The 22,027-nt window shown below is 39.5% G+C and overlaps 2 protein-coding genes across 23 annotated transcripts in view; one reads left to right on the top strand and one right to left on the bottom strand.

The window, feature by feature from the left end:
• Nucleotides 1-455: 455 nt before the first annotated feature.
• On the top strand, nt 456-3,143 carry nudt19 (nudix (nucleoside diphosphate linked moiety X)-type motif 19). The gene is made up of 3 exons (XM_027008947.3): nt 456-1,347; nt 1,782-1,989; nt 2,394-3,143. Exons 1-3 carry the CDS (start codon nt 562-564, stop codon nt 2,624-2,626), a joined length of 1,227 nt encoding a protein of 408 aa, XP_026864748.2. The 5' UTR covers nt 456-561; the 3' UTR covers nt 2,627-3,143.
• Nucleotides 3,144-6,766: 3,623 nt separating this feature from the next.
• The window catches only part of celf1 (cugbp, Elav-like family member 1), a 28,944-nt gene continuing 13,683 nt past the window's right edge, over nt 6,767-22,027 (bottom strand). For 7 of the 22 annotated variants that reach the window (XM_081706529.1, XM_081706534.1, XM_035521092.2 and 4 more), the window contains 14 exons: nt 19,293-19,480; nt 18,839-18,921; nt 18,689-18,737; nt 17,567-17,701; nt 17,107-17,186; nt 16,794-16,955; nt 15,755-15,824; nt 14,269-14,439; nt 13,736-13,852; nt 13,172-13,360; nt 12,558-12,578; nt 12,129-12,272; nt 11,417-11,588; nt 6,767-7,695 (listed from right to left, as the gene is read on the bottom strand). In XM_081706529.1, the coding sequence (XP_081562655.1) occupies nt 11,461-11,588; nt 12,129-12,272; nt 12,558-12,578; nt 13,172-13,360; nt 13,736-13,852; nt 14,269-14,439; nt 15,755-15,824; nt 16,794-16,955; nt 17,107-17,186; nt 17,567-17,701; nt 18,689-18,737; nt 18,839-18,921; nt 19,293-19,480 (1,537 nt within the window). In that variant the 3' untranslated portion in view covers nt 6,767-7,695; nt 11,417-11,460. The remainder of the gene's footprint in view (nt 7,696-11,416; nt 11,589-12,128; nt 12,273-12,557; nt 12,579-13,171; nt 13,361-13,735; nt 13,853-14,268; nt 14,440-15,754; nt 15,825-16,793; nt 16,956-17,106; nt 17,187-17,566; nt 17,702-18,688; nt 18,738-18,838; nt 18,922-19,292; nt 19,481-22,027) is intronic. The other 15 variants (XM_027008976.3, XM_081706531.1, XM_027008977.3 and 12 more) reach the window with 11 other exon arrangements.

Genomic DNA, 22,027 nt, shown 5'->3' with positions numbered 1-22,027 from the left:
CTTCTGGAACTAACAGTTTATCAGAGTTCAGGTTATTTTAAGATTTAATATACAGTACACTTATCGAGGCCAAAGAGGAAAAACCTGGCTAAATTAGCACCAAAAAATTAAACAGTCAATACTCTATATGCCTTACTGGTGGGAACTAGGAGCCAGTTCCTTGCCGAGTATCAGTTAATACAACATCCTTTGAATAGTTCTTGGTTGACACAACTAACGCTGGGTCAAACTGTACTAATTTCAGAGGATTGATAATCGTGAGATTAGGATGTGATAACTGGATGGCGTTAAAGACAGTGGAACCTGTTGATAAAAGTCGTAGAAGCAAGAATGACATTGAGAGTAATGGTAAAGAAACTGAAGCGATTCGGTCCAGTACTTTATGCGATACACCGGCGTAAAGAGATGCAGTTCACATTAAACACAGTAGGTGGCGGTAATTCATTTTGTACTGGTTTGAGAGGTTGCCAAGGAGATGAAGAAGAGACAGGAAAAACAAGCTCTGCTCCGCCGAGAAAGAAAATCGTCGGCGGTCCGAGGATTCATTAGTCTGGAGTCGAGATGAATGCGGCTCTGAAGCACTGGAAAGAGGCAGCGACTGTCATTCTAGCTGCCAAAACAAGGCACAGTCAAAGCTGCGACTCCCTCCAAAGAAGCGGTGAAGTTGCGCCTGCCTGTCGAGGGACGTGTTTACCCCACAAGTCTGCGTTTGACTATGAAGTCCTCCTGTTGAAAAGGAGCGGCACCAGCGGGTTTATGCCCCACGCTTATGTGTTTCCGGGTGGGCTGCTGGAACCATCCGACTTCTCCAGCGAGTGGACGGATCTTTTCAAGTCCTTCAGAACATTGCCGCGCTTCGGTGTTGCGATGGTGAAACAACCTCCAGAGACAAGACCCCCGATCTTCGCCACGAATAGACTGAAGCTCGGATCTCCGGTACCGGGAGACGTTGCGTTGAGGATATGTGCGGTGAGGGAGACGTTTGAGGAGTGTGGGGTGCTTTTGGTCCTCCCCAGCCCAGTAAACGGCGTAAGCGCCGATGATGAAACCCAAAAGTCGGACAGTAACAGCTCCCAGCTGCTGCTCACAACGATGCCCGCACAGTGGGACAAAAATGAGATTGCAAAATGGAGATCTTTGGTGATCAAGAACTCCTCGAATTTTATCCGAATGTGTCGAGAACTTCAGTGTATACCTAACATATGGGCACTTCATGAGTGGGGAAACTGGCTAACTCCCACTGGCGTCTACGAGAAGCAAAGAAGGTACGATACTGCCTTCTACATGTGCTGCTTGGAGGACATGCCGGACACCATTGAAGATGAAAAAGAAATTGTCCATTTTAAGGTGATAACTCGTGTCTTTATCTTTATATGATAGTAATAGTTAGATTTTGTTAACGCTTATGTCTCACTTATAAAACTATCATTAGATTAATTGTATTCAATAAGAAATAATACAAAAATGATACTGGAGGAGGGCAATAAGGTCTCCAGCACCTGATCTTTTGGTTTTGCACTGAGATGGCATTAACTGGGATCAGTAAGACAATGGTACAGTGAGTATTCACTGAAACTGTCTAAGGTTGCATTTGAACACTGCTTTGATGCACTGCAAGAGGCAGTGGCTGTCATCCTAGCTGCCAGAACTGGGCACAGTCAGAGCACTGGCTACAGAGAAGTGGTTAAGAGTACAAACCCTGTCTTCCACAGTCTGGAAGACTCTCAAACTGAAGCCTTACTCTTTTTTTTCTCTCCTCTCTCTTGAATTCTTTCCTACAGTGGTCCACCCCATCTGAAATACTTCATGGCTTTCAAAATAGAGAGTTTTGGATAGCACCACCTCAGTTCTATGACCTTGGACGAATGTGTCATTTCCATTCCCTTAGTGATCTTCACAGATTTGCCAGACAGAGAGCTGTAGAAGGATGCGAGCGGTGGCTACCGATTATCCTGGTGGCCACTGACTGCCTCATATCTCTCCTACCAGGTATGAAGTAGCGATTGGTCTAAAAGGAAAGCCCTTTTTCCTTGTCTGAATATATCACATTCTGACTGATACATTTGCTGATGTAACATCTGATTTAATATTTGGTTAATATATGGTCATTGGTTAATACAGCATTGCCTTCTGCAAATTTGCATTCCACAGAAAGCTGTGACATACCAATGGATCAAGCAACCAAACACAAAATTGTTTATCTACTGTTAGCATTTTGAGCAATCGGAGATATTTCTGATGGGCTTTCTGTGGGTTCTTTCAAGTTTAACATTTTTGGTCAACATTATGCATTAATACTTTTCTAGAGGAAGATGGAGTATAATTCAGAAGTCTAAATAACAGTGTTCAACAATATTGGTGTAATAACATTTCCCCCATTTTCAAATGTGTAGGTGACAGCCTGTACCCAGAGAATGTGGACTACTCTGGGAAAACGACCAGCACTATGCCAACAGAGAAATGTCTGGAAGAGCTTCAGAAGGAGAGCTGCAACTTACATCGCATTGTGAAACGGGATCCTTACACAGTTTCTGTTCACATTAACATCATGCCCAAGTACAAACACGTGCCTCCTCTCATTAGCTCAGCCACTGACTGCCACCTAAAGTCTCACAGCAAACTCTGAGCAAACTTGTATTTATGACAAAAAACTGAAGTTAACAGTTACACTCGAGCTAAAGAATAAAAGATCTCAAGCTGTAGATGACAATGGATGGGGTTTTTTTTTTTTTTGAATGTCCATCATACTGCACATGGCCAGTATGTCAAGTAAACTAGCTTATTGTTAGCATTTAAAACAAAATGCTACTAGTTTTTTGAAAAACATTTTTTAATAAACATGAATCTTGGAATTATCAGGGTAATATTCCTTCACTGAACCTATAGAAACTGTCAAACAGCTATATGGAAAATGAGATATGGCAATATTCATAACCATTTGATCACTGTCACTGATTAAATTTTTTTTTTAAAGAACTGCTAGCTTTTAAATGTTTGCATAATCTCTGTACCACTACTGAATTTGTTGGAAATGAATGTGTGAAGAGTGTTTTAATTTTTTGCTGCATTTTGTTGGTGTGACCTACTCTGTATCATCTTTTCAACATCACTGCAGCACAAATAAAAGGAAGATGGTTAAGTTAGATTTGTGTGATTAAAGAATTACCAGGCACAGGACAGAAGACTGGTGAAGGCTTGAGGGATCAGGGGACACTTTTTATATACACACACACCCTGGCCAAGAAAAGGGTCACCACCTTGATTTAACTAAGCAAATAGGTAAAGAGCCTCCCAATGGATAATTACTGCATGGGTGATTATGTTTCAGCTGACAACAAGCTATTTAACCCTGACTGATGCAGTGAGTAGCTTCTCATTTGTTAAACAACCATGTCGAAAGACACATCCTGTGGTCGTGGAAAGGATGTTAATCTGATAAGGGTCAAATTATTGGCATGCATCAAGCAGAGAAAACATCCAAGGAGACTGCTGAAACTACTAAAATCGGGTTAACTGTCCAACGCATTACTAAAAAGTGGAAGGACTGTTTGAAAAAAAATCTTGGAATGATCACGATTGGTGAACAATTTAAACGTGGTGAAATCAAATTGTAGAAAAACAACAGAACTCTGGGATATGTTTAATAGTGAAAGCAAGAGCATTTCCACATGCACAATGCGAAGGGAACTCAAGGGATTGGAACGAAACAGCTGTGTAGCCTTAAGTGGGGCTAACCGGCAAAAATGGCTTCAATTTGATAGGGAGCATAAAGCTTGGACTCTGGAGCAATGGAAGATGGTCATATGCTCTGATGAGTCCAGATTTACCATGTTCCAGAGTGATGGGCCCATCAGGGTAGGAAGAGAGGTGGCTGAAGTGATGCACCCATCATGCCTCGTGCCTACCGTACAAGCCTGTGGGGGCAGTGCTAAGATCTGGGGTTACCGCAGTTGGTCAGGTCTAGGTTCAGTAACGTTATGTGCCCAAAGAATGAGGTCAGCTGACTACCCAAATATAATTAACGACCAGGTTATTCCATCAATGGATTTTTTCTTCTCTGATGGCATGGGCATATTCCAAGATGACAACGGCAGGATTCATCGGGTTCAAATTGTGAAAGAGTGGTTCAGGGAGCATGAGACATCATTTTCACACATGGATTGGCCACCACAGAGTCCAGACCTGAACCCCATTGAGAATCTTTGGGATGTGCTGGAGAAGACTTTGCACAGTGGTCCAAATCTCCCATCATCAATACAAGATTGGGGGGGGGGTTAATGCAACTCTGGACAGAAAAAAAATGTGACATTGCAGAAGCTTGTGGAAACGAATGCATGCTGTAATCAAAGCTAAAGGTGGTCCAACAAAACAAGTGTGTGACACTTTTTTTTGCCCAGGCAGCATATATATATAAATATATATATATATAAATAAAAAGACTATCTGTTCAGGGGGCACTAAGCAAATTTGAAATAAACTGCTATAACCATAAGTTGTATCTCACTGAAAAACTAAGGATTTATCAGACATATCTATTCAAACTCAACACTGTATATATGTATAGTGGTTTGCTGTTGCTGGCTAAAATGGCAAAGTATCTATATTAACATCTCAGAGTATATTTTCTGTGTTGATAAAAATGCTGTGAATTAATGGCTGCAGCCATAAACAATTTATGTAGTTTTCCATGTTTAGACTTGATTCCACATTGCATGAAACAAGCGATAAATTACTGTTAACTGCACATGAATTACACGATTTTAAGAAAAGGCTAGTTAAATCTGTTTATGCTGTGTTGGACACTTGTGTGCGAGATGGCAGCTATAAAATTAGGAAATTCTCATCTTTCAAGTGAAATTAAACAGCAAAAATATTTTTACACAAATTATACATAAACCTACTTGAGCTTCAGTCAAAAATGAATAAAATCAAAACTAATTTTGACCAAGCCACGCACTGCAAATTACTCATGCACACTGCTTTTGCATCCTTTATTCCATAAAATGCTTGGACACAGCTAGTATTACACAAATGACACCATGCCAACCAGATTAATTTAGTTTTACACACATTTAATAGTATTACAACTTAAGCAATGTTTTATTTATTCAATAGATTTATTGTAGTCACAGAGTGGTCCAAGTAAATCTGATCACAGAAAAGCAGCCAGAAGTGATGCCCTGTTGAGAAGGCTGCAAACATTTTGTGACCAGCATGTTTGTTTCCATTTTCTTACTCAAATGGCTCAAAAGGTAGTCAGCAGGTGATGCCAAGATTTTGTTTGCAGTAGCGTCTTCACAGTATTATTCATCTTGTAACATTTGAACCAACTGTCAATCATTTAATTTTATATTTACTTACATTCTCATGAAATGTGAAACTTTTAAATAAGAATTAAATTTTAAAACACTTTTTACCTAATGGAATCTTTTTCCCTTTCAACTCTGATGAAAAGAAATAGAGCTGCTTTAACAAAAAACCAAACAAAAAAAAACCCACATGCAAGTTTGATTCCACTTAATTATTTGTTCGAAAAAGCTAAAAGATAAGTTCAGACACAGTGGGTGTGAATCATTTTAGTTTAATCAGACAAACAACCCGACCAAAGATAAACTACAAAATGACTTCTTGTTGGGTGTGCACGTTGCTATATTTCTGTGGAGACAGTAGCATGAAATTCTTAACCACCATTACAATTAAATTAAATCTCAACAGAAAACAGAAAAGCCACTCCTCTAGACATCTAATGAACTCCTCAGACTATAATTCCAATGAAAACCATAACTTAATGACAAAGTAAAACAAAAAAAAAACAAACAAAAAAAAATCACCTCTTGAAATCAACTGAAGGCTGCTTTATAGAATTACTTTAATTTGTACAGACGTGTTTGGTCATGGTGGCAAGTTCTACATGGCTCCACGTATTTGGATTTGAATTTCACATTGTGAAACAGAACTTGGAAGTAGAAAAGGCAAAAACTGTACAAATTTTACTATTAAATACAATCACTCTGTACCAATAATGACAAACATCCCACAGGTAATATTTCAGAGTACATTTAAACTCACAAAGAGCAGCTTAAAATCTAGATATAAAATGCCGAAGATTTCAATCTCAAACCCAATTGTATTAATCAAGTCATTTTTATTTTATATTATACATTTTATATATATATATATATATATATATATATATATATATATATATATATATATATATATATATATATATATATATATATATATATATATATATATATATATATATATATATATATATATAAATTTTTAACATTTTTTTTTGCTTGCAGTCTACTGTTCAAATAAAGTTGAGTGGAAAATGGGTATGCCAAAATGTCTAAAAAGGGGCTCTCATTCAGGGCAAAACCATGGGAAATGGGGGCTTTCTAGGGCACTAAAGGCAGTGCTTGGAGAGAGCTGTGGGTTGACTGACAGATCCAATAACTTAACAGATTCATCATATAGTTTGGGTGCTTTTGGCCAATTTTGGCCAAATAATCAAATCGGGCCTCACACTGTTGTCACAGTTGCTTAGTTACTGAACAGAACAGTGCTAAATCAGAGTGAAATTGAAGTCGTTATAAAGCTATGTTACCAGAAACCATCTAAAAAAGTTAACTTTTAAACGTGGCCTTAAGAGGTCGTATTGAGAATTCTATTTAAAAATCACTGATAACTAAAATGGGACCATACTGGAAGAGTAAGCAAACATGACATGGAAAATACAGAAAATGTGACCAACAGCAACATGCAAAACTTTTGGCACCATTTTATTCATTTTATAATTTTGACTTTTTCTTTAACAGAACTAAATCACATTTTGCTGAGGATGTCAGTGCAGTTACAAAACATGCATACTTTAATATATTAACTAACTGTGACAAACTCAATTCTGCTCAATTTATGCATTTTTATTTCAGACTAATCCTGATTTCACACAATAAGAAAATGAAAAACATATGTGCCTGTGATGGCTCGACACACTATATGAAGGAGAGAGAAAGAGAGGAAAAAAAAAACAATTCAAGTGTCTATTGTAAAGTCACTCTGTTAATAAGAACTCCCAAAATTACATCATGCCAACTAACCTAGCACAAAAATTACAACGTTATCCTCAGTTTCAGCAAAATGTGACTGCAAAAACATTCTAAAAAAGGTTTAGAACTAACAAGTGAGAGAGAAAGAACAAACACACCCACACTCACACAAAGTGATTCTATAAATTGATTGGCTGCTTTCAGAGGAAAACAAATGAGTAAAACTGAGTGCGCTAGGAAGACTGCTTTAAAACAATGAAAAATAAAAACTGCTAAAGCAAAAAACTTAATTGGGTAACGAAACAATGAAAATTAAAAACTTCTGCACAATCTAGTGGTTATGTTTGCAAGTTCTAGAAAAATAGACTCTTTGCTCAGAACAATATTCATGAAACTTTTTACATTTTAGTTAGAACAGCAGTCTTTCTAGCGCCCCCTATTGGCAGCACTAACAGAAATGAACACCACACAAAAACAAACAACAAAAGAATCACTAAGCGACAAAAGTTAACAAAAAAGGTCAAAGGGTGAAAATTTCAAGCGTCAGAGAAGCGAAGAGGACAACGGACTGGACGATGAACTTTTGACGTCACATCGACATGCTAGGGAAACGGTGAACAAACGGGCACGAAGATATCTAGAATAAAACAAAAATAACGAATAACAAAACTAGGTTAAAGCCACAACAGAAAACGGATAGGGAGAGAAAAAGAAATCATGTGAATGATTATCTTTGCATGGGGCGGGGGTGGGGTCACAGGTACATATTACCTACTTTACACACAACATTTAATGCAACACAGGAGCAGAAACAGGAAGGAGGAGAGGAGGAAGAGGGAGACGAGAGCAACATGCCAAGGGGTGGGGAGTGGGCTACATCGAACACCATCAAGAGACAACAAAGACTGCCTACCACAGCAAAAACACCACAATAGTGTTTATATCAGTACGTATTGGGGGATTTGAATATACTTCTGAATATAAAAGCATTAAATAAACCAGTTGCCCTCAGCAATATTTGAACCTAAGCTAATATTTCAGAAAGGTGCACTTCACATTTTAAGTGTTGGCTAAAATAATTTCAGACCAAAAATGTTTTGTGCTTTAAAGAATTGCTACACCTCTTTCAACATAACTGTATGTTGTGCTTAATCTATGAATTGTATGGGCTAATGAAAACAGAACCGATGCAAAAGCCATTTATGCACAGTTGTCCTTTAGTTTCCAATACATTATTATAATGGCCAATACCAGTTCACAAAATGAAACTAATATTTACAAACCCTAAGAGAAAGTAGCAAATCTGATGAGAAACACAGCTACAGAATGTGTTATCAAAGTTGCAGAATTAAGACAACATTATTCCTAAGCAGCCTGTGTAGGACTGTTTGGCACATCTTTGAATCTACTCTGCCATTCTGTCAGCACACTGCTGTTTGTCCAATCCAGCAGGTCTACACAAAACAGAACCTTCCATCTTGTGCTCCAAATCAATGCTACAACAGAACACTGCAAAAATTATATCCTTAACAAATATACGCCAGCAACGAGTTGGGTGTAGATGTTGAAAATGATCTTTGGATTCAGAAAATGGGTAATAGTGTGCACTGCATTAGAACATCCCTTCTTTGATATCAGTTTACAGAGGTACAGATCAGGGATTGAGCATTCCTAGGACAAGGATATAAACACTGAAGGAGAGAATGAAGTCAAAAGCTACTGCAGTTCATGAAGACACATCAATACTGATGAAAACGGAAGCTGTTTATACTGATTTTTAAACATTTTTGAGGGGGGAGTCAAATTCAGAATAATTTCAGTCAATCATCAATAATACTCAATGGTGGAAGATTTTTGCATCACCCACAATAACTATTCAGAACCTCTCAATGGAAATAGCACTTTGTAACTGACAGTAGGGAGATTGTATATCAATACAATTGATTAAGATGAAGAAAAAACATAAGAATGAATTACCCAAATGTCACCTTTTATATTTGTGAATTTATAGGCTCTTCTTGAATAACATGTTCAAGCCCCGTTTCTCTGTGAGCACTGGGATGACTGACAGCATATACCCTGCACACTAATCTATAACCCATGATCTTCACATTAGGATCTCATCAAGCCTTATTTGCAGCCATCATCAATTAATGAAAAATATATAGAGGAATAAAAGATATCAAATTTGTATCTTAATGAAAACCTAGTGTGTATGGGGGGATTTTTTATATGACTTGGTCCACATTAGCAAATCCTTTAACCAAGTCTCTAATTGCAACTCATCTTAAGCAGCCTACCTTTTTCTTACTACGCTACGACAATGCATCACAACTCTCAGAGCCAAAGGAACGTGCTTTCCTGCCATTCTGTATGAGATGCTTGGCAAGCGTTCACACTGAATTGTTCACACTATTTACGTGCTGAAGAGAAAGATAAAGTGTTTCCTTGGTACAAGAACTTTAAACTGAATCTTGGAACAGCTTCAGAGAATTCAGCACCCCAGGAACTATACACAAGTTCTTGATACAATTTTGAGTGTTGGACAAAGACAACATACAACACTTAACTAAAAAGGGCCACACGCCTGTTGCTTCAACAATCTGTGAATCTATTCACAAAACTTCATATCAGGATTCTACAAAATACTGTTGAATCTCTTGAGTGATTATTAAACAATTAACAATTTTAATTCAGAGAAATAATTTACGCAATATTATAAAACCTCTATAAAAATAGAAAAGGCATAATAGTTAAGTAATATACACAATCTGGACAATGGTTTCTCTTCCATACCCACAGAAACATTTTAAGACCCTGTAGGCCTCAGGTATGCACTACTCATCCCTTCCTCATTATGATAAACATTTACTAATCATCAATCATGAATACAATTTCAGTGTGTACAAAGTAACTCAGTCATACTGAACTAGATGATCTTCAGGGATTCAGTGTTAGTCTTAGTAAACCCACACAGAGAGGAAAATCTCTACTTTTGGTGAGGAAGAAAAAGCAAGACAAAAATGGGGTATAAATATGACAATTGATTGCTTTGTTATTTCTTTGCACAAGATATATAAAATTTGGTGGAGTGGAAAAATAAACTGAAGAGGGTACGTTTGACTGCATTTTCTTTTTTTTTTTAAGCACTATCACGTCAGACATCACACTCAGGATGCGATTATTGCTGAAAGCATACATCACTTGCACTGAGGTGGAAGATTGTTCTTCCCAACCAATTGGGCAGCTTGAATATTGGCTGCCCAAGTCTTATATGCAATACTTTGGGTCTTAATGTCATATCCGTGGCACAATGTAATATCAGCTTGGATAGTAAACCATTAAAATATCTTGGGAAAATAAAAGTGACTTGAATCATCATCATTGAGGCTACAAGGAACATCACCACCATGTGTGTATGTGTATGAGAAATCCATACAAATAGTACTCTTTATTGGTTCTGTGCAGCCCATCATGAATGTCATAAATTAGTGATACTCATTACATACTCAGCTATTATACTGCACTTGATTCGGTTTAAGTTACTTTCCTCTGACAAAAGTGAGGCAATCCTGAGAGTAAGTCTGATATCCCTTAGTATCTATGTCTTATTCAACCAAATTGTGCTATACATGAATGACATCTAACGAAGTATCGATTTTGCTATCAGAGTTCCTCAGGAAAAGAAAAGAAAAAAAAGACTGTACCTTCACATCACCCCATTATGAAAAAGTAGTGGCATTTAAAATAAATAAATAAATAAATGAAATAAATAAACGAATAATTAAAAAGGCATCTATGAAACCAGTCTAAATGGAAAACAGCCTGGCCTTCCAGGCTGCTCTGAACCACTGTAATAGAACGATTATCTTTTGCATCTATGCAGCAGACCTCCAACTCTATTTCAAAGGCAGCTTAGTAGGAGGCATATGTTTGAATGTCCACATATACTGTTAAGAGTCTATAGTGTAAACACAAGAGGCAAACCTATAGGGGCATGTTCGAGATGAGATAATGAATGACTGTGGAACTGAGAGCAGTCGGTGACTGGCTTTCGTTGTGCAATATCCTTTGATGCAAGATTTGTACACAGCAAACATGTAATATGGCACCAAACCAGTAGGAAAACAAAATAAACAAGAACAAACAAATCCTGAAACCTAACAATTTTTTTTAAATAATCCATTTCTCAGCAGAACAACCTCATTATTTTGCATGTTGCTTTCCCTTTTCTTTTTGATGGTTGTTAAGAAAGAAGATATGTAGAAAAGGCAAGAAGGGGTGAAAGAACAGGAGGAGAGGGTTAAGGGGCGGGAGAGGGGAGGCTTTTTCACTTTCCGAGGTCACACTCCACTTACCAGAAACACATTTTCAAACCAAGTCCATTTTAGAGTAAAAGTACTCAGTATGGCTTGCTGTCGTTTTTGGATCGTTTCAGTTGAACCTTCAGCCGTTTCATCCCGATCTGAAAACCGTTCATGGACTGAATGGCTGCCTGGGATGAAACAGGATTGTCGTAACTCACAAAGCCTGCAACAAAAACAGATCAAAACAAAACAGGTGCTTATGAGACCCATCGAGCTTGATTCCTGATGAGGGGCAGAAATTGTACTAATTGGCTAAAGCTTGTGCTGCTGTTAAGACAGCTTCTGGATGAGAAAACACTTAAAATATCTTTCTTTCTTTATAAAATTAGAGAAACTGCAAAAATGCACCTCATCTTCACACAGACATACAGCAAAGAAATTCCAAGTGATGCATTATGTTTAAGAAATGTAATAATTTTTTTGGAGGGGGTATATTCTTCAACAGCAACGGTCAGAGATCAATAAACTAACTATAATGAAACAATTATCATACACAGTTCTGATTATTAATTAATGGTGATCATTAAGAAGAGGAACTAGTTGATTATTATACTAAGTAGGTAAGCATTTACAACTTGCAGTGCAGTAATCAGTGTCACTACAGTATTTTCATACCCTAAATGCAGCTACAATTCCAAGTCACCACTGATTCATTGAGTCAAAATAAAGGTACCGCCCAAGAGTAATAATTTTAGCAGCTTACCAAAACACTTGCTGAGGTTGGTCTGTTTATCTATGAACACCTTGGCTGAGATGACATTGCCAAAAGGCATGAACATCTGAAGCAGATCCTGGTCACCAAACTCCTGTGGCAGATGGTAAATGAACAGATTTGCACCCTCTGGGCCTGGAGAGAACAGTCGAAGGAAGCGGGAGAGGACGGAGAAGGCCGTGACCGAGAGAGAGGGGAGGAGAGACAAAACGAAGCCACAAACTCAACACAACACACACACTTTCTGTTTTCTATTATGAAAGCTCCATAGTGTTCCTGTAGATAATATTGACAATGGCCTTTTCGAGTAGCATAGTGCTGGGGATCTTGTGGGACTGATCCAGTTCTCATAAAAGTAGGCTTAACAGGATTAACAAGATTGTGTAACTAGTATTGAAAATAGTGATTATGAACTCTTACCAGTGCTTCGATTGTCACTTCCTTTTGCAGCACATTTAAAACCAAACAGAATCCTTAGCTGAAGGTGATAATACACAGTCGATGGCAGACATGATGCTGCCTGCCAACACTGAACATCACTACTTCTGGTTTAGTCAAGGTGACTTTCACTGCTTTGTACCTGATCTATTTTGGTATTAAATTCAATCAGCATCCATGAAACACTGCAAATGGCTGGTTAGCACACTTTCTTATATATGCAGTACTGAATCAGTGCTGGTAGGTAATGTGATGAATACTTGGTTCAGCTTGCCTGAACCATTCCTTTGGTGCTGCCCCCATCTCAGCCCCCAATCCCCAAACAAACAAATAAATCCAGAATTTTATATGCCAGTTAATTAGTGTCATGCTTTTGGGATTCTGCATGTTATTGTTGCAGTGGTGCCTTTGAGATGAACCCCCATACTAGTTCCACTCCCTCATGGTCTCCCAAGCCCAATTCTGGGTATCCATAGCCCTGCATTTTACATCAATTTCATTTCATTTCATTAACACACTACATTTCCAAGCCTTTCTTAGCCCATCAGTAATGTTTGGATCACTACCATGAACCACGGAACCACTGATCCACTTACCTTCTTTCTGGCTGCCAGCGGCACTGATGCTCTGCTGGGAAAGCAGGCTCTGGTTGTAGAGGCTGGGCAGGGCTGCAGCTGCATACTGCTGGATCCCGGAGTACGCTGCCTGGGTGAGTGCCTCCATAGTGCTGCCAGACCCATTAGACAGACTTCCACTGCCCAAGCCCCCATTAAGCGCAGCCATGCCTGAGCAGAAACCACAGCGCAGTCACTCACCTGGCTTGTTGCACAGTAGGTAGGTGTATGTGTGCTGAACGTTGGTCATGGGCCCAGCATATCAAACTTAGCACCTTATCCAGAGCTATGGCTAAGGACCTGATGATAAAACACTCTTCCCTACTCAATACCACCAGCTTTGTATTCCAAATTCAGACACTACACCGTGCGATACAGCAAAATTGTTTTAGAATACACAGTCCCTCAGGCAAGACGATACAGCAAAATTGTTTTAGAATACACAGTCCCTCAGGCAAGACGATACATTTTTGGAGGGCTAGGTTTTCTCCTTGTCCAAAAGCTAGCGGTCGCTGTCCAACAGAAAAACCACAGTCCTGGCCTCACCTGCTAGTGAGCTCATGTTGAGGCCAGCTCCTGCCCCTGCTGCCAGAGACTGGAGGGCCCCCAGAGAAGTCATGGGATTGACTGAGGAAGTAGTGCTGGAGCTGGGTGAGGAGCCTGCTGCCGAGAAGAGGAGGTGAAAACGCAATGAAGGAATTAAGAAGTGTAGAAAGGTAAATTAACCTCAACACAAAGAACATGTATATATTAAATAAATAAACAAAACAGCTAAATGAGGGCAAAAGTAGAATGGGAGGTCTAATCTTGATTGTCTTAAACTAACAGATGCCTTTGTAATTTAAACTTTTTAATGAATGCAAACGTACCTCATTCATCTACACAGAGATCAACCTAAAAACCTCTCAAGTCAAAACCCAACACAGTTGACAAATTATATTTGGTCAGTCAGGAACAACTCGCTGACTCAGCGAAGACGCTCTGGTGTCAATAAGCAGCAGAGCACATTCTTGCATGCTGGATGCGCTAGATAAACAAAATCAGAGAAGAAAGAGGAGGAGAACAAAAGCAGAACCAACCCTTGCAGCCGTCCCAGGCAGAGTGAGTCTGTTGTCCAGAAGGCGTACCTGAGCTGGTGAGCACGCTCAGTGGCGAGCTGGAGGTGGTCAGGGCACTGCTGCCAGTGGGTGTGGCCTGCGTGGCGCTTGCTGCAGCTGCCAACGCAGCCAGGTTCTGCATGGCATTCAGACCTGCAGAGAGAGAGACAGTTTGTATTATGCTTCTTCTAAATGAAATGCAACTAAAGTAATATTTAAAAAAAATTAATAAAAAAAAAAAAAAAAAAAAAAAAAAAAAAAAAAGAGGTGGGGGGGGGGGGGGGGGGTCACCCAACTCATCATATCTGCAATAAAACATATCTGGACTGATGACTCAACTTGCAGATAAATCCAAGTATCACCAATGACCTGGTAGGTTTTGCTTTTCTCCAAACTCAAGAGCCATATAACTGAAATTTACAACCCAAAAGCATTGTAGATAACTTGACAATGTTGTAGAACTGTTCCTATGCTAAAAATGGTACAGCTTGCCTTGGAAGTGAGTGGGCTCACTTCTGCTGCTATCTGCTCCAAACCGTTAGAGAGAACAGAAAGAATGAGTTGTTTGCTACAGGACTTTGTTTTAACTTAGAGGGTGGATTAACCAGATCAGCAGTAGATGTAAGGCTAAGCAATTTTTAGGGTGCAAAAGGAATGCAAAAAGCACTAATTTTTCAAGCTTTGATGTCCCACTTGCCTCTTAGATAAACACATATGCTACTCTATTAAACATACTGTATGAACACAGTACAAACTATAGTAAACGTACTGCTTAATTTGTGTGCACAGTTGTATTTTGTTTGCCTGTGGTTGACTGGATGTCTGGAGTGATGTACCATCATTCTCCATGGGTTACCTGAAGGCCACTAGCTTTGTACAATTTGAAGCAAAATGCAGAGGGCAGTGACCAAGCTCAGTCTTAAATCCAGGTCTTCCAGGTCACAAATGTGTACCATGTGTACCAGACCAAAGGGCCAGCTCACTGGCACAGCAGCCAGATCACACATTTACCCTCCTGAGTGACGGTCTCCATCACAATGGCCTCTCCTTCAGGGGGTGAGGTCTCCGTCACACTACCATCAACAGCATACCGCAGCAGTCTAACTACAATCCATGTTATCCCACATATATCTCTTACCCAGATCAATGGATAAATCATAAGGTTAGAATAGCAAGGTAGGGGACTCTGCATGTTCAGTCATGAAGATCTTAATTCATTATTTCAAATGAAAAAACTGATCAATAGCCAGACTTCTCACATATTATAGATGTGTTTTATTCAGCTCTGAGCACCATTAGAAATCTGGGGCATTTCCCAAAATCATCATTCAGATCATCTTAAATGAAAGAGAGTACACTGAACACCTCCCTGTAGCATTTAAAAGACAACCTTTGTTTTAAGATGCTTTTGGGAAACCCAGCCCTGATCATATTGAGCAATTTAAGCAAAAACATGTACTGGGCTTACCTGACATGGGGTGGAGATTGTTGAGCGCATTTCCAGAGGACGCAGACTGCTGCAGGAGCTGCAAATAAAGCTAGACATTACACCAAAACAGAGAATACAGAGAGAGTCAGGACTGCATCCAGGACTGTGAGCACAGGAATGGGGAGAGAGAGAGAGAGAGCGTGAGAGAGAGAGAGAGAGAGAGAGAGAGAGAGAAGGGTTAAGTTAGATAAAAAAAGACAATGAGAATGGTCCAAGATAGAATCAATAGAAGTATAGGAGTGAAGTAACCAAAGTAAAAATCTTTGAAGAGTTATGATAATGAAAAGAGGAAGAAGTATAAATGCAGGGGTTGGGAGGTTGGAGATGAGAGAAAAAAAGAGAAACAGAGGGGAAAGAAAGATTTTTCACAGCATACCCATGGAGCAGCTCTAACACGTTCACACAGGGCTCCACATCTATACTGGCCTAGAGAGACAGCCATCAAATGGCTCTTTGGGAGCTTTTATGAAGCAAATCATAACAACCAACAGATGTTTTGTGGTGCCAGATTGCTTGTGAAGTGGGGTGGATATGGCCCAACATAGATCTGTAGCCCAGAGCAAAAATACATTTCAAACACAATAAGATACACGCGTGTACCTGATAACTGTTGTAATGCAATTCTCAATTACCTACTTATGAACCAAGTCTTAAAAAAAAAAAAGCTCATGCAAGTAAGCATATCACCTAAAAAGCCTTGAAATCATTAAGAAAAATACGCATTCCAATAATTGCATGCTCTACTCCTTATGGAACTGTGCGCCATTTGCTGAATGTGTTTCTAAAACCCTTTCAGTTCAGATACATCTCAAATGCATCACATCACATCGCATGCAGTGCTACAGTCAGTGTCCAAGACAGCCTTCCCACTGCCCAGACAACTGGTTCCATAAAAATGGCTGTCGGTGTGCCGTTCCGATCTGCGGATTAAACTGACTGCAGTGGGAGTTCATGTCACCACACTGTCCGGAGCGGCGGGGAAGAGGGGACATGTGTACACAGCGTGCGCTTTACTCACTGCGAGGTACTGGGGACCTAGCGAGTTGAGGCCAGTCAAGTTCCCCCACATGGAGGCAGCGTTGAGCTGCTGCATCTGCTGCTGGAGTTGCTGGGCCATGCGCTTCTGTTCTTTATCTTTCTGTGTGTCCGCAAACTTCACCACGATTGGAGACGAGCAGCCCTAACCAACACCACACATTTCAGACAGTTAAAGGAACAACTCAGGGCTGCCCAGGCAAATGACTTCAGAAAGAGCAAATAATAGGTGGCTATTATAAAGCCAAAATCATATTAAAATTGCAACATATGCACAGGCATGAGAGCTAAAGTACCTCCATGGTCTGTGACTGGTGCATGGATTTAATGGCAGACTGGGCCATCTGCCTGGCTGTGAATGTGATGAAGGCACAACCTAAAGAGAGCAACAGAGAATGAGGGAGGGAACGTGAAAAAGAGGCTTGTAAAAGAGACCCTTTCCTTCTGTTAATTATGACATGTTTTTGATTTAAAGACTATTTGCAGTGCTAACCGACTATGATGAAGTTCGATTATTACCTTTATAATGACAGACATTTACATTTGGATCCAGATACGGTCACATATTTTCACAGAATGCATGATTTCCACAGACATGTGATGTGGGGCATCACTTTGGTTACGTTGCAACATTACTCCTGGCTAAATTGTAAAATAAGGCCCCCTCCTCAACGTAAACCTAAGCTTAAATAAGGACTGAATAACGGTGCGTGCATGGGTGTGTAACTGTGCTAGGCTAAAATGAGCCTGCCACACCTCGGCTTAATCCATCAGGTCCCCGGAGAATGCGGCACTCCTCAATCTGACCGTATGGGGAAAACATAAGTCGGATGTCGTTCTCGTTGCACTTCTTTGAGATCATCCCAATGAAGAGCTTTCTGTCTTCTACCGCTGAGAAAGGAAAAGTCAACCTTTTAGTATTCATTTATTAGGCTGAGGGCAGGTAACATACAAATGGTGGCCTTTGAAAGGAAACACAGTCTATAGAGCTTGCAAAGTGTCACCGGCACCCTACTACAGCTGCCAATCCTCTGTACTCTACTATAGTTTTGGGCAGTTGTAAACTTATTTAACAAAGTACAATACTGTTGCTCCATCTCATCACCCCACAGCCAATTAGAGACAAATTAAATCATATCAAGTTAAAATGAAATCGTATCAGGCTAGGTGTTATGAATGAATACAGTAAAACATTCATGGGTTCATATTTTGAAAAGCTAACCAACTGTATTACTAGCTATTAACTAGCAAGGATTATGGAGGTTGTGGAGTTGTGAACACATGACCAGCAGCTGTAAAACACTGCGTCATACTCTTTCACTGCATAATATACTGTAAAACACTCTTACACTGTATAAAACACTATCATACTGTTAGTAACTGTAGAAACTGTGTTAGAAACTCTGGAATGAGAATCCTAAACTAAATGGTAGTCCTTTACCTAGCTCTTTCTGTAGAGTGGTTTACCTTTAGCTTTCTCCCTCAAATTAAAAAAATATACATCCATAGGTTACCATTACACCATTATATCCAAGACTGACTGAACTGGGTGAATCATAAAACTACAGGACTTCGAAATGCTCACTGCTACAAATTCATAGACAAACTTGCTTCCAGAACTGCGACAAGATCACAAATGATCATCTCTCTTGTAAGCTTCGTTCCATTCTTGAAAATCTCAGACATGAGAGAGAAAATTTACATTGGCAACTCTCTCATTCCGAGGAAAAGGGAGCACTGCTCTGGGGCTACGGGCAAACATCCAACCCTATGGTTGGAATTCTGCTCAGACTACAAAGAGAGAGACTTCAGTGGTCCATCTCAATCCCATCATCTAGTTTCCATTGACTGCTGTCACACATCTATTAATATACTTACAATTGTTCTTTTCACTATCCGCTGGCTTCATCTGAACGGGATGATGCATCTGCCATACAAGAGTGTGTGTGTCAGACATTCTGAACAATACTTATACACATGTAACAGACATTTCCCCTTGTACTGATAAGGTTCTTAGAGTGTACTCACCCCCGGAAGAATTTTCATGTTGTGAAGGGCATTTTGTGCTTCTAATGCTGATTTTCGTGTGTAATATGTGACGAAGCAACAGCCTGCAAAAAGAGGGACAGAACAATTTACATTTATGGCATTTAGCTGATGCTTTTACCCAAAGCGACTTAATTATGAGTGAGTACAACTTGAGCAATTGAGGGTTAAGGGTCTTGCTCAGGGGCCCAACAGTGGCAACTTGGCAGTGGTGGGGCTTGAACCAGCAACCTCCCGATTACAAGTCAAGTACCTTAACCACTGAGCGACTACTGCCCTGTTTATTAAGATCAAAACAAAGCCAGTCAAGAAGCGTTCTAACTCCAGACACCACAGAAATGAACAGCCTAGTTCAGGACCAGGTCACCAGGTTTTGAAAATGTGAAAAATGTATCTACTGACATTAAATAATATTAAAAAGTGAGCAGTCTTGAACCTTTGCTCTGTGGAGGGTTTTGACTCCTGTCTCGGAGGACGTTGATTTCATAGACGGCACCGTAGGGTTCAAACAGCTCCCGAAGCTGTTCCTCTGACCAGGCCCGTGGGATCTGACCCACAAACATCTTTATGGCGTCAATGTCTGGCTGGTCCGGGTGGTCCAGAGTTCCATTCATCTTCTTGGTTCTGGGCAGAAACAAAACAAAACAAAAAAGTTCTTTCAGAACAGTTGTCACGTTACAGTGTTTGAGCAGGAGTCGAAAGACACAGTGTCTGGAGTCACAGTGCATGAGCTGGAGTTGTTCACTCTATGAGGAGCATGGATAATATGCATCATTTGAAGACAGAGTTACCCCTGGATGTTATAAAACGTATATCTGTATCAGATAAAAATCAGTTTGATCCCTAATTGCATCCAAATGATATATAAAAATTTGCTGATTTGTTCCTCCTGCTGCAAAATGTATTCAACCACCACACATTTCAAAAGCAAGTGAACCATCAAATCCTTTGGTGCCAGATTGATCAATTTACTGTCAACAGCATACTTGAGAGAAGAAAATATGGCAAACCAATCTATGTCCAAGATATTTTAATGAAGAGAACAAATTATTGGGCAATTAAGCACTTTAATAGAATTAAAATACTACTCAACACCGTAATGACACTGTAATGTAGTGGATATCTGGTTACTCATTTGTAAAATGTGAAGACTGAATAGAAACTGTTGCCATATAATTACTGCAACTGCGATGAATGAACCCTATGATTGGAATAATGATTTGACACTGGCATTATTGATGTGAAAAATTTCTGTGAGGATTTTCATAGCAAATGTGCCATTAATTCAATACAGATACAAAACCCTTTTAGCCGAAAAGGGTCATTCATTCTAATGGCTACCTCTGACAGGCCTGCCAAATGTTAAAACCAGCAGCAGGGAAAATGCAGAGATCAAAACCTGTTCAGACTCTGCCCCACTGTCATGTTATCCCATCAGTATCAACACCGATTCTGTATAAAATGGTTGCAATTTGTTTTATCATTGGCAATAGTGCAGCAGCTACTCAAACAGGCTCAGTCAATATTAACTGCAAAAACTCAACAAACAGTGGATTTATCCATATTATCAAGACCATGAAAAGATGATGTAAATGATACGATGCGTGCCATGCATCAGATGAGGCATGCAAGGGTATCAATATATCAAGTCAGTTGTAGATGGAAAGTACATTACCTTCTAGACAAAGAACGGATTATGACCCTAGAGCACTGTAAGGGAGTCTCCTTCTGTTGTTAGGAAAGTTGATTGGTGAACTAACATGATTACACCATGGAACACAATTGCCAAGTTACTACAGCTGCAGCAGATAGAGATTATATGCTATAATTAGCGAGAACAACAAAAATTGTGCAACCCACTGCATTAATATTATGCACTGACGTCTGTATAGCCACAAATTTACAACTGACTAGCTGGCACACAGATACAAGGAGTCATGTACAAGAGTGTCAAATGTCTATGAATGTTACATTACCACTACCAACCAGGAGGACATTGCTAATGACATGATGTAGATGTCAGGGGTCATCTGGCTGTATTTTGATTTTTTGTTCTAGGTTTTAGTCAACTTGGCTTAGCCTACAAAAATCTACTTATTCTCCTTCAAATAAACTTATTTCTGAATTCCAAGACTTGTATGCCCCTAATCTCAAGATGTGTTAAATATTTTAAGACAATGTGTATCTGAATAATGCCTTAATGCCAGCTGTCATTTAGCGTTGAGATTCCTTGCTGTGAAGATAAACTGAATGAAACTGAGGCCATGACTAAGTTTAATGTGAGTATTTAGAGTAAGGAACTGAGGTCTTGCATTCTTCAGCATTCATGTTAGTGCTTATATTGCCTCCTTTGCCATCATGGGCAACCAAATTTTAAAATTCACCCTCCATGCACAGTGAACTGTACTTCAACACTATTTTCTAAACACCAGAACACTTAATTACCTCGAAGCCATTATGATTTAGCATAGCTCTGACCCTTTTGAACGAAATGCCAGTACCTGTTTCATCTTACATAGCTCAGCGGGAAGTATATGCCGAGAAACAGACTGATTAATGCGACTTTAATGCACTGGCTCATAGCACTTCTGACGCGTCGTCACGACTGACTGCTTTACCATAAAACCAAAATGGCAACTCAACGAAAGGCTTTAAAGAACACAGCTAATAGCCAGATTAATGGAGTTCATTGATCGGCGAGAGAAACTGCTAATAAACCCTTCCTTTTATCATTCCTGAACATCAAGAGCTTGTTTAGACAAGGAGATTAAACAGTCAAATAGTCAATGAAGGCAACTAAGTAGGCAGTGTAAATCAGTATGAGAAGATTGGACAGTGCAATCAGCACCTGAATCTTAAGGCTGTTCTGAAGTCAAATGATCCCTCAACCTTCTACTTAAAGTTAAGCAGAACTGTTCTCAAATCTGAATTAAAAAATTGGGCTCAAGTGGACCAGATTTTTCCATTTATATTTGAACATTAAGACAGACACTGTATGTAGACTCTAAAATGAAGAACCTTCTGCAGTTCTGGCTTACTGGCCCACCATAGAGAACAACTATTAATGTTCTATTAACAATCAGATATCAGAAACACTGATGAGTCTGTCCATATGCAAACAACTCACAAATGGATGCTTAAAACACCCACACCCCCCAACTATGGCATCAA

Source organism: Electrophorus electricus, chromosome 23 (assembly GCF_041902795.1).
Source record: "Electrophorus electricus isolate QZ-2024a chromosome 23, ASM4190279v1, whole genome shotgun sequence".
NCBI classification, from domain to species: domain Eukaryota; kingdom Metazoa; phylum Chordata; class Actinopteri; order Gymnotiformes; family Gymnotidae; genus Electrophorus; species Electrophorus electricus.
This window is presented reverse-complemented; position numbering and strand designations above follow the sequence as displayed.